Source organism: Anguilla rostrata, chromosome 7 (genome assembly GCF_018555375.3).
Source record: "Anguilla rostrata isolate EN2019 chromosome 7, ASM1855537v3, whole genome shotgun sequence".
NCBI lineage: Eukaryota > Metazoa > Chordata > Actinopteri > Anguilliformes > Anguillidae > Anguilla > Anguilla rostrata.
The window spans coordinates 531,228-543,833 of record NC_057939.1 but is presented as its reverse complement, the minus strand read 5'-3'; the positions used below and the strand labels follow the sequence as shown (position 1 = coordinate 543,833).

Here is a 12,606-nt window from a genome sequence, read left to right as displayed (position 1 = left end):
CTCTTCCTCTCTCCCTCTCTCTCTCTCTCTCTCTCTCACTCTCTCTCTCTCTCTCTCTCTCTCTCTCTCTCTCAGGTATCATGGCGGGTTCTAACCGCTCAGGGGATCTGAAAGACGCTCAGCGCTCCATCCCCATCGGCACCATTCTGGCCATCCTCACCACTTCACTCGTCTGTATCCTTCTGTAGCACCTCTCTCTCTCTCTCCCTCTCTCTTCCCCCCCCCTCTCTGTCTCCCTCCTCTCTCTCCCTCCCTCCCTCCCCCCTCTTTCTCTCTCCCTCCCTCCTCTTTCTCTCCCCCTCTCTCTCCCTCCCTCCTCTTTCTCTCTCCCCCCCTCTCCCCCTCCCCCTCTTTCTCTCTCTCCCTCCCTCCCCCCTCTCGTGTTCTCTCAGTCTCTCTCTGATAGTGCTGTAGATGGTGAGTGTTCTCAGAATGTTATGTGGACGTTGTCACTGTGTTGTACTGGTTTTCTTGAGCTCCAGAGTTAGACCTCTGCAGTGTGGTGCTGTTTGGAGCCTGCATCGAGGGCGTGGTCCTGAGAGACAAGTGAGTACTGTGTGTGTGTGTGCGCGTGTGTGTGTGTGAGTGTGTAAGAGTGTGTGTGTGAGAGTGCGTGTATGTGAGAGTGTGTGTGTGTATGTGTGTGTGAGAGTGTGTGTGTGTGTGTGTGTGGGTGTACCTGAGTGTGCTGCAGTGTTTGTTACAGTGGGCTCTCTGGCGCCCCCGCAGGTTTGGAGACTCACTGCGGGGGAACCTGGTGGTGGGCGCGCTGTCCTGGCCCTCCCCCTGGGTGATTGTGATTGGCTCCTTCTTCTCCACCTGTGGGGCGGGGCTCCAGTCTCTGACGGGCGCTCCTCGTCTGCTTCAGGCCATCGCCAAGGACAACATCGTACCCTTCCTGAGGGTGGGGCTCTCCTCTCTACGGTCTCCATCCCTCTCTCCCTCCATCCATCCCTCTGTCCCTCTATCCTCAATCTGTCCATCCCTCTATCCTCAATCTGCCCATCCCTCTATCCATCCCTTTGTCCCTCTGTCCTCATTCTCTCCTCATTGTATTGTACAGGTGTATACAGGTGTGTTGTATTGTACAGGTGCATACAGGTGTGTTGTATTGTACAGGTGCATACAGGTGTGTTGTATTGTATAGGTGCATACAGGTGTGTTGTATTGTACAGGTGTGTATTGTACAGGTGCATACAGGTGTGTTGTATTGTACAGGTGCATACAGGTGTGTTGTATTGTATAGGTGCATACAGGTGTGTTGTATTGTACAGGTGCATACAGGTGTGTTGTATCATACAGGTGTGTTGTATTGTACAAGTGCATACAGGTGTGTTGTATCGTACAGGTGTGTATTGTACAGGTGCATACAGGTGTGTTGTATTGTACAGGTGCATACAGGTGTGTTGTCTGCTGCAGGTGTTCGGTGAAGGGAAGGCTAACGGTGAGCCCACCTGGGCACTGCTGCTGACCGCTCTGATCGCAGAACTGGGCATCCTCATCGCCTCGCTGGACCTGGTGGCTCCCATCCTCTCTATGTGAGAGAGAGAGAGAGAGAGAGAGAGAGAGAGTGTGTGTGTGTGTGTGTGAGAGAGAGTGTGTGTCTGTGAGCATGTGTGTGTGTGTGTGTGAGAGAGAGTGTGTGTCTGTGAGCATGTGTGTGTGTGAGAGAGAGTGTGTGTCTGTGAGTGTGTGTGTGAGCGTGTGTGTGTGTGTGTGATCGTGTGTGTGTGTGTGTGTGTGTGAGAGAGAGTGTGTCTGTGAGCATGTGTGAGCGTGTGTGTGTGTGAGAGAGAGTGTGTCTATGAGCGTGTGTGTGTGCGTGTGTGTGTTAGTGTGTGTGTATGTGAGTGTGTGTGTGTGCGCGTGTGAGCATGTGTGTGTGTTTGAGCGTGTGTGTGTGTGTGTGTATACATTGGATATAAAAATGTATGAATTTCTGGATATTATTGTGTTCTTTTTGTGATTATTAATGTGTGCATTTTACTGAATTTGTGTATGTATTTCTTTTAGTTTTTATTTGTGTCTCTAAGGGTGTAAGGGTCTGATTGGGTTTTAGTTTTTCCATGGTGGTGTGTTTGTGTTTTAGAGTTTGTATTGTGTGGTAGTCTCTCACACACTCTCTTTCTCCTCACACACTCTCTCACACTCTCTCTCTCTCACCCTTTCTTTCTCTCACACACTCTCTCACACATTCTCTCTCTCTCTCTCACACACACTCTCTCACACTTTCCCTCTCTCTCTCTCTCTCTCTCTCTCTCACACACACACACTCTCTGTCCCTCTCTCTCTCTGCAGGTTTTTTCTCATGTGCTACTTGTTTGTGAATCTGGCTTGCGCTCTCCAGACACTCCTGAGAACTCCCAACTGGAGACCTCGTTTCTCCTACTACCACTGGTATTATCTCTCTTACGCACACACACACACACGCGCGCTCATACACACACACACACATGCACGCACACACACACACACACTCATACACACACACACACACACACACACACATACACGCTCATACACACAGGCACACACACGAATGCTCATACACACACACACACGCTCATACACACACACGTGCACACACACACACACTGATACATACACACACACACACATTGCAGAATGATGAGTTGAATGTCCTTAATAGGCTGAAATCTGACTTAAGGGAGGTTAGTGATCATGCTTTTGGTTTGATCATGTCTCAGGCTCATATTGCACACTCACTCTCATTGCTCCTGTGAAGTTTTATTCATCCCACTGTCCTGCTTGATTAATGATTGATGGATGGTTGAATTGATGTGATTGGTTAATTGTCTCTCCAGGACTCTGTCGTTTTTGGGTATGATAATCTGCCTGGCCCTGATGTTCATATCCTCATGGTACTATGCTATTGTTGCCATGGTGATTGCTGGGATGATCTACAAGTACATTGAGTATCACGGGTGGGTTGGCATGGGGACTGTTTGTCCTGTTTGTGTGTGACTAATGCATGTGTGTGATTACAGTGTGCTACTGTTGTGTTTGTGATTCTGTGATGTGTATGGCTAGTGTGTGTGGCTGTAGCGTGTGTGTGATTGTAGTGTGTGAATGAAGTGTGTGTGTGGCTCGTGTGGCTGTAGTGTGTGAGACTAGTGTGTACCTAGTTTGTGGCTGTAGTGTGTGACTGTAGTGTGTGAGTATAGTCTGTAAGTGCAGTGGGTATATGCAGTGTGTGTGACTGTAGTGTGTGAGTATAGTCTGCAAGCGCAGTGGGTATATGCAGTGTGTGTGACTGTAGTGTGTGACTGTACTGTGTGAGTACATTGTGTGGGTATATTGTGTGGCTGTATTTAGTGTGAGACTAGTGTGAGACTCGTGTTTGTGTGCAGTGTGTGACTAGTGTGTGTGTGACTGTAGTGCGTGACTAGTGTGTGTGTGACTGTAGTATGTGCGTGCAATGTGTGACTGTAGTGTGTGTATGCAGTGTGTGACTAGTGTGTGTGTGACTGTAGTGTGTGTGTGCAGTGTGTGACTGTAGTGTGTATGTCCAGTGTATGACTGCAGTGTGTCTGTGCAATGTGTGACTAGTGTGTGTGTGCAGTGTGTGACTGTAGTGTGTGTATGCAGTGTGTGACTGTAGTGTGTGACTGTAGTGTGTGTGTGCGTGCAGTGTGTGACTAGTGTGTGTATGCAGTGTGTGACTGTAGTGTGTGTGTGCAGTGTGTGACTGTAGTGTGTGTGTGCAGTGTGTGACTGTAGTGTGTGTGTGCAGTGTGTGACTGTAGTGTGTGTGTGCAGTGTGTGACTGTAGTGTGTGTGTGCAGTGTGTGACTGTAGTGTGTGTGTGTGCAGTGTGTGACTGTAGTGTGTGTGTGCAGTGTGTGACTGTAGTGTGTGTGTTCGATGCGTGTGTGGACGTGTGTGTGTGTAGTGTGTGTGAGTGTGTGTGCAGTGTGTGTGTACTGTGTGTGTGCAGTGTGTGTCAGTGTGTGATGTTGTGGTGTGTGCATGTGTGACTGTAAGTGTGTGTGTGTGATGGTATGTGTGTGTGTGTGTGACTGTGTGTGATGTATGTGTGTGTCAGTGTGTGGACTGTGGTTGGGCATGGACTGTGTGTGTGCAGTGTGTGACTGTATGGTGGTGCAGTGTGTGACTGTAGTGTGGTGTGCAGTTGTGACTGTATGTTGTGCAGTGTGTGACTGTAGTGTGGTGGCAGTGTGTGACTGTAGGTGTGTGGCATGTGTGCTGTAGTGTGTGTCAGTGTGGACTTATGTGTGTGCAGTTACAGTGTGTGATGGTGTGTGTGTTGCAGTGTGTGACTGTAGTGTGTTGTGCAGTGTGACTAGTGTGTGTGTGATGTGTGACGTAATGTGTGTCAGTGTGATGTAGTGTGTTGTCAGTGTGTGACGTATGTGTGTGTGCAGTGTGTGACTGTAGTGTTGTGTAGTGTGTGACTGTAGTGTGTGTGTGTGCAGTGTGTGACTGTAGTGTGTGTATATTTCAGTGCAGAGAAGGAGTGGGGTGACGGGATCAGAGGTTTGTCTCTCAGCGCTGCTCGTTATGCATTACTGAGGCTGGAGGAGGGGCCCCTGCACACCAAGAACTGGAGGTATTGATACTCACACACACACACACACTCACACACACACAAACACACACACACTCACACACATACATACACTCACACACACTCACACACACTCACACACACACACTCACACACACACACACACACTCACACACACTCACACACATACATACACTCACACACACAAACACACACACTCACACACATACATACACTCACACACACTCACACACACTCACACACACACTCACACACGCACTCACACACACACACATACACACACTCACACACATACACACACACTCACACGCACTCACACACACACACACTCACACACATACACTCACACACACACACTCACACACATACACACTCACACACACACTCACACACACACACACATACACTCACACACATACACTCACACACACACACACACACACACACATACACTCGCACACTCACACACACACACGTACATACATTCACTCACATACACACACACACACTTACACTCACACACACACTCAAACACACACACAGTCTCACACACACTTACACTCACACACTATGAGTGATGGTATAGGCTGTGGTTATATAGGTTGTAGTGTGAGCGATGGTATAGGCTGTACTGTGAGTGATGGTATAGGTTATACTGTGAGTAATGGTATAGGCTGTACTGTGAGTGATGGTATAGGCTGTACTGTGAGTGATGGTATAGGCTCTACTGTGAGTGATGGTATAGGCTGTAGTGTGAGTGATGGTATAGGCTCTGCTGTGAGTGATTGTGTTGGCGGTAGTGTGAGTGATGGTATAGTCTGTACTGTGAGTGATGGCATAGGCTGTACTGTGAGTGATGGTATAGGCCGTAGTGTGAGTGATGGTATAGGCGTACTGTGATTGGTGGTATAGGCTGTAGTGTGAGTAATGGTATAGGCGTACTGTGATTGGTGGTATAGGCTGTAGTGTGAGTGATGGTATAGGCTTACTGTGATTGGTGGTATAGGCTGTAGTGTGAGTGGTGGTATAGGCAGTATTGTGAGTGATGGTATAGGCTTACTGTGATTGGTGGTATAGGCTATAGTGTGAGTAAGGGTATAGGCTCCACTGTGAGTAATCGTATAGGCTCTACTGTGAGTTATGGTATAGGCTATAGTGTGAGTGATGGTATAGGCTTAATGAGTGATGGTATAGGCAGTATTGTGAGTAAAGGTATAGGCTTACTGTGAGTGATGGTATAGGCTAAAGTGTGAGTGGTGGTATAGGATGGAGTGTGAGTGATGGTATAGGCTTAATGAGTTATGGTATAGGCTTACTGTGAGTGGTGGTATAGGCTGTAGTGTGAGTGATGGTATAGGCTTACTGTGATTGGTGGTATAGGCTGTAGTGTGAGTGGTGGTATAGGCAGTATTGTGAGTGATGGTATAGGCTTACTGTGATTGGTGGTATAGGCTTACTGTGAGTAAGGGTATAGGCTCCACTGTGAGTGATGGTATAGGCTCTACTGTGAGTGATGGTATAGGCTGTAGCGTGAGTGATGGTATAGGCTCTACTGTGAGTGATGGTATAGGCTGTAGTGTGAGTAGTGGTATAGGCTCTACTGTGATTGGTGGTATAGCCTCCACTGTGAGTGCGCTCCCCCCTCAGGCCCCAGTTGTTGGTGCTGTTGAAGCTGGATGAGGACGCCCATGTGAAGTCTCCCCGCCTCCTCACCTTCGCCTCTCAGCTGAAGGCGGGGAAGGGCCTGACCCTCGTGGGGACCGTCATCACCGGCAACTTCCTCACCAGCTACGGAGAAGCCCTGGCCGCAGAGCAGGTCTCTTTCCCTCTCTCCTCCTCTTTCCCCCTCTTCTTCCTCTCTCTCCTTCCTCTCCCTTTCCTTCTGTCTCTTTATCTCTCTTTTCTCTCACTCCCTCCCCCTCCTTTTCTCTCCCTCTCTCTTGACTAGCATGACCACACATAAGTATTGTCAAAGCATTCCTTATATATATCACTGGCAATAAGTTCAGCTAAAGCGTATAGTAAAATACATATTATTTTAAGAGCAATTGAGTAGTGATCATTTCACTCAAAAGTAAATTCGAACTATAACTGTCAGGACTGTAATACCCATAATACTGATCTTGCAAGTGTTTTGGGTGGTATGCTCCTCCCTGTCTCTCTGAGTGGTGTAGTAAGGGTCTGACTGGGGCAGTAAGAGTCTGACTGGGGAAGTAAGGTTCTGACTGGGGCAGTAAGGGTTTGACTGGGGCAGTAAGGGCCTGGTTGGGGCAGTAAGGGTCTGGCTGGGGCAGTAAGGGTCTGGTTAGGGCAGTAAGTGTCTGGGTGGAGCAGTTAGGGTCTGGGTGGGGCAGTAAGGGTCTGGTTGGGGCAGTGAGGGTCTGGCTGGGGCAGTGAGGGGGCTGATGTGGTCCTTGTGTCTGCAGACTCTGAGGCAGCTGATGGAGCAGGAGCGGGTGAAGGGCTTCTGCCAGTGCATTGTGGCTCTGAAGGCCCGCGAGGGGATCAGTCACATGATCCAGTCCAGTGGCCTGGGCGGCATGCGCCACAACACGGTGCTGATGGGCTGGCCCCACACCTGGCGCCAGAGCGAGGACCCACACTCCTGGAAAACCTTCATCAGTGAGGGGGGGGTACGGGGGGGGGTGTAGTGTGTGTAAGGGTGTAGGGTGAGTGTGTAAGGGTGTAGGGTGAGTGTGTAAGGGTGTAGGTTGGGAGTGTTCGGGTGTAGAGTGAGTGTGTAAGGGTGTAGGTTGGGAGTGAAAGGGTGTAGGGTGAGTGTGTAAGGGTGTAGGTTGGGAGTGAAAGGGTGTAGGGTGAGTGTGTAAGGGTGTAGGTTGGGAGTGTAAGGGTGTAGGGTGAGTGTGTAAGGGTGTAGGTTGGGAGTGTAAGGGTGCAGGTTGGGAGTGAAAGGGTGTAGGGTGAGTGTGTAAGGGTGTAGTGTGTGTAAGGGTGTAGAGTGAGTGTGTAAGGGTGTAGGTTGGGAGTGAAGGGGTGTAGGGTGAGTGTGTAAGGGTGTATGTTGGGAGTGAAAGGGTGTAGGGTGAGTGTAAGTATGCAGGTTGGGAGTGTATGGGTGTAGGGTGAGTGTGTATGGTGTAGGTTGGGAGTGAAAGGGTGTAGTGTGAGTGTGTAAGGATGTAGGTTGGGAGTGAAAGGGTGTAGGGTGAGTGTGAAAGGGTGTAGGGTGAGCGTGTAAGGGTGTAGGTTGGGAGTGAAAGGGTGTAGGGTGAGTGTGTAAGGGTGTAGGTTGGGAGTGAAAGGGTGTAGGGTGAGTGTGTAAGGGTGTAGGTTGGGAGTGAAAGGGTATAGGGTGAGTGTGTAAGGGTGTAGGTTGGGAGTGAAAGGGTGTAGGGTGAGAGTGTGTAAGGGTGTAGTGTGTGTATGGCTGTAGTGTGAGTGTGTAAGGGTGTAGGTTGGGAGTGTAAGGGTGTAGGGTGAGAGTGTGTAAGGGTGTAGTGTGTGTATGGCTGTAGTGTGAGTGGTCGTAACAGCGTCTCCTCTATCAGACACAGTACGGGTGACGACAGCAGCACACCTGGCTCTGCTGGTTCCGAAGAACACCTCTCTGTTTCCGGGCAACAGTGAGCCCTTCACTGAAGGCTACATCGATGTCTGGTGGATCGTCCATGACGGGGGCATGCTAATGCTACTGCCATTCCTGCTACGACAGCATAAGGTCAGAGTGTGTGTGTGTGTGTGACTGTGTGTGTGTGTGTGTGTGTGTGTGTGTGAGTGTGTGACTGTGTGTGTGTGTGTGTGACTGTGTGTGTGAGTATGTGTGTGTGTGTGAGTGAGTGTGTGTGTGTGAGTGCGTGTATGCGTGTGTGTGTGTGTGTGTGAAGGTATATGTGTGTAACTACGGTGTGTGTGTGTGTGCGTGTGTGTGTGTATCTACGGTGTGTGTGTGTGTGTGTGAGAGAGTGAGTGCGTGTGTGTGTTTAACTACGGTGTATGTGAGTGTGTGTGTGTGTGTGTGTGTGTGTAACTACGGTGTGTGTGTGTGTGTGTGTGTAACTACGGTGTGTGTTTGTCTCAGGTGTGGAGGAAGTGTGGGATGCGGATCTTCACGGTAGCGCAGATGGAGGATAACTCCATCCAGATGAAGAAGGATCTGGCCACCTTCCTATATCACCTGCGCATCGAGGCGGAGGTGGAGGTGGTGGAGATGGTAAACTCTGGCTGAGTGGAATACTGACAGTATGGTTACTGGGTGAATAAATTGGTGTAACGCTGGGTCTTATTAGTGGAGAAGTTTCAGGTTGCTCTAATAGGCTGAATGGACAGGTTGCAGTGTCCCTGATTGGCTCCTTCTTTCAGCACAACAGTGACATCAGTGCATACACCTATGAGAGAACCCTGATGATGGAGCAGAGATCACAGATGCTGAGACAGATGCGTCTCTCCAAATCTGACCGAGACAGAGAGGTGAGTGTGTATGTGTGCGGGTGTGTGTGTATGCATGTGCGTGTGTGTATGTATGTGTGTGTATGTGTATGTGTATATGTGTGTGAGTGTGTGTGTGTATGTGTGTGAGTGTGTGTGCACTCTCAATGCAGTTGTGCTGCATGTTGACTTTGTCTCCCTCTGCTGGATGTTGTGTGCAGCGCGTGCGGTGGAGCTTTGATGATGTAAGTGGATCTCCAGCCTCGTTGGGTTCTGCTAAAGTTCAGGTGTAGAGTTAGTGCTTGCGCCCCCCATTGTTACCCCACCCTTACAGGTAGAGCTTCACCTGGTCTGTTAGGAGCAGGGCAGAGCACTAGGACTGGGCTGCTGGCTAGACAGTGGATAGCAGACAGTAGTTAATAGTAGACAGTAGATAATAGTAGACAGTAGATAATAGATCATTAGTAAATTATTTTCATAGCAGAGGGAAAACCTTGAGACTAACAGTTTTTTTTCCATAGGTGGACTTGGCCTGTTATAAGTGCTCTATAAGTGCAGTATCAGTGCTCTACTGAAGCAGTGCAGTATCAGTGCTCTACTGAGGCAGTGCAGTATCAGTGCTCTACTGAGGCAGTGCAGTATCAGTGCTCTACTGAGACAGTGCAGTATCAGTGCTCTACTGAGACAGTGCAGTATCAGTGCTCTACTGAGACAGTGCAGTATCAGTGCTCTACTGAGACAGTGCAGTATCAGTGCTGTACTGAGACAGTGCAGTATCAGTGCTCTACTGAGACAGTGCAGTATCAGTGCTCTACTGAGACAGTGCAGTATCAGTGCTCTACTGAGGCAGTGCAGTATCAGTGCTCTACTGAGACAGTGCAGTATCAGTGCTCTACTGAGGCAGTGCAGTATCAGTGTCCTACTGAGACAGTGCATTATCAGTGTCCTACTGAGACAGTGCAGTATCAGTGCTGTACTGAGACAGTGCAGTATCAGTGCTCTACTGAGGCAGTGCAGTATCAGTGCTCTACTGAGGCAGTGCAGTATCAGTGTCCTACTGAGGCAGTGCAGTATCAGTGCTCTACTGAGGCAGTGCAGTATCAGTGCTCTACTGAGACAGTGCGGTATCAGTGCTCTACTGAGGCAGTGAAGTGTCAGTGCTCTACTGAGGCAGTGAAGTGTCAGTGCTCTACTGAGACAGTGCAGTATCAGTGCTTTACTGAGGCAGTGCAGTATCAGTGCTCTACTGAGACAGTGCAGTATCAGTGCTCTACTGAGACAGTGCGGTATCAGTGCTCTACTGAGGCAGTGAAGTATCAGTGCTCTACTGAGGCAGTGAAGTGTCAGTGCTCTACTGAGGCAGTGCAGTATCAGTGCTCTACTATTATAATTGTGGGGGTTAGCAATGGGTGGCGTCTGATGGGGATGGTGATGGGGGAGTCTCTGATGAAGGTGGTGACCGGCGATGGTGATGGGCGTTGTCTCTGATGGGGGGTGGTGATGGGCGGAGTCTCTGTACCACAGGCCCAGCTGGTGAAGGACAGGAACTCCATGCTGCGTCTGACCAGCATCGGCTCGGACGATGACGATGAAACAGATGTTGGGGATCGCAGTGTGGGCGGAGCTACAACTGAGCATCGCCGCGTCCACATGACGTGGACTAAAGAGCGCTTACAGCAAGTCCGAGCGCAGTCCGGCTGCAGCACGCCCGAGGGCTTCAGAGACATGCTGAGCATGAGACCGTGAGTCCTCCTGTCTCACCTCTGTCTCCCTGCTGTCTCCCTGCTGTCTCACTGCTGTGTCGCTGCTGTCTCTCTGCTTTCTCCCTGCTGTCTCCCAGCTGTCTCACCTGCTGTCTCACTGCTGTCTCACCTGCTGTCTCTCTGCTGTCTCCCTGCTGTCTCCCAGCTGTCTCACCTGCTGTCTCACTGCTGTCTCACTGCTGTCTCTCTGCTGTCTCTCTGCTGTCTCCCTGCCGTCTCACTGCTATCTCCCTGCTGTCGCACTGCTGTCTCTCTGCTTTCTCCCAGCTGTCTCTCTGCTGTCTCACTATTGCCACTGCTATGTTAACTGGTGCTCTCTAGACATGGATCCCGATTAGCATGTTTGGCTAACTGCTGTTGTTCAGTAGTTCCTGATTGCCGTTTGTGGCTAATTTTGCTGTTGTGCAGGGATCACTCCAACGTGCGTCGCATGCACACAGCTGTAAAGCTGAACGAGGTCATCGTCAACAAGTCCCATGATGCTCGGTTGGTGCTGCTCAACATGCCAGGGCCCCCCAGGAACCAGGAGGGAGACGAGAACTGTATCCTTCATCCGGTGTTCCCTCTACATTCCCACAACGTTCCCTCTACATTCCTACAACGTTCCCTCTACATTCTCACAACGTCTTATTGGACATACACAGCACTATAAAACACACGGTTTACCTCATAGGGGGATCCATTTGTTTTGCTTATTTTTATGGATTGTAGCTGCCAGACTGTCCCTTAATGGTGTCATATATACATTACATTCTGGCATTTAGGGGAAGGTCAGAGCACCACAGTCCAATGACAGGTGTTCATATTTTCCAGTGTTTTACTGATGAATCTCTGCTCATGTACTCTGCTTAAAGGATACAGCCTCAGTGCCCCACCAGGGAATTTAACCTACAGCTTCTGACTTATAAGCCCACAGCCCTGACCCTAACCCAGACCCTGACCCTAACCCAGACCCTAACCCTGACCTTGACCCTGAACCTGAACCTAACCCAGACCCTGACCCTGATCCTAACCCTAACCGTATCCATAACCCTGACCCTGCCCCTGACCCTGACCCTAACCCAGACCCTAACCCTGACCCTGACCCTGACCCTAACGGCTGTGCTACACTTGCTGCCCCATAAATGTAGGATTTCATCATCTCAGCTGCAGCATACGCCAGTGTGCGGAAATCACAGTTATTTTTTTTCTCTATGAACAATTGGCTGATTGTCTGCTGTGGGTCACATGGTGTGGGAGTGAATGGGAAGTGTTGCTGATCTTGACTCTCCAGCAGATATGGAGTTTTTAGAGGTACTGACCGAGGGATTAGAGCGCGTCCTATTGGTCAGGGGCGGGGGAAGTGAGGTCATCACCATCTACTCATGATGGAGAGGAAGTGGAGTGGCCAGTGGAGACGGAAGGAGGGGATCCGGCGGCTCTGCTGTAGAACTGGACTCTGATGAACGACCGATCTGGTGAACTCTGTTCACAGAATGTGCACATAACCCTAAAGATTTGACCTACACTGGAACCCCCTTCACCGTGTCCCCCCACCCACGCCCACCCCCACTCCCGCTTTGTAAGACACATTCCATTTGGGGCATCTCCTCAGTATCGACAGCTATCACTGCAGTGTTCCTCTTACATGTGCATGTTTGCATAACTGCATATCGCATGTGTATGTGCGCCCACAAGTCAGTGTCATTGTGTGTGTGTGTGTGTGCGTGTATGACTCTATCTGCATGTGTGAGCGTGTGTGTGTGTGTGCGCGTGCGTGCATGCTGTGCGTGTTGCTTGTGTGTATGTGTGTGTGTGTGTGCGTGCATGCATGCTGTGTGTGTTGCTTGTGTGTATGTGTGTGTGTGTGTGTGCGTGCATGCATGCTGTGTGTGTGTGTGTGCGTGC

The 12,606-nt window shown here is 49.9% G+C and overlaps 1 protein-coding gene across 5 annotated transcripts in view; it reads left to right on the top strand.

Annotated features, from left to right (window-relative positions):
• Window positions 1-12,606, top strand: part of LOC135258691 (solute carrier family 12 member 6-like) — a 26,495-nt gene extending 13,889 nt beyond the window's left edge. For 4 of the 5 annotated variants that reach the window (XM_064342174.1, XM_064342170.1, XM_064342172.1 and 1 more), the window contains exons 11-26: window positions 76-174; window positions 489-546; window positions 730-904; window positions 1,420-1,538; window positions 2,299-2,397; window positions 2,826-2,945; window positions 4,487-4,591; window positions 6,218-6,386; window positions 6,997-7,192; window positions 8,080-8,249; window positions 8,610-8,741; window positions 8,891-8,998; window positions 9,178-9,201; window positions 10,481-10,698; window positions 11,128-11,261; window positions 11,996-12,606. In XM_064342174.1, the coding sequence (XP_064198244.1) occupies window positions 76-174; window positions 489-546; window positions 730-904; window positions 1,420-1,538; window positions 2,299-2,397; window positions 2,826-2,945; window positions 4,487-4,591; window positions 6,218-6,386; window positions 6,997-7,192; window positions 8,080-8,249; window positions 8,610-8,741; window positions 8,891-8,998; window positions 9,178-9,201; window positions 10,481-10,698; window positions 11,128-11,261; window positions 11,996-12,087 (2,018 nt within the window). In that variant the 3' untranslated portion in view covers window positions 12,088-12,606. The remainder of the gene's footprint in view (window positions 1-75; window positions 175-488; window positions 547-729; window positions 905-1,419; window positions 1,539-2,298; window positions 2,398-2,825; window positions 2,946-4,486; window positions 4,592-6,217; window positions 6,387-6,996; window positions 7,193-8,079; window positions 8,250-8,609; window positions 8,742-8,890; window positions 8,999-9,177; window positions 9,202-10,480; window positions 10,699-11,127; window positions 11,262-11,995) is intronic. The other variant, XM_064342175.1, reaches the window with a different exon arrangement.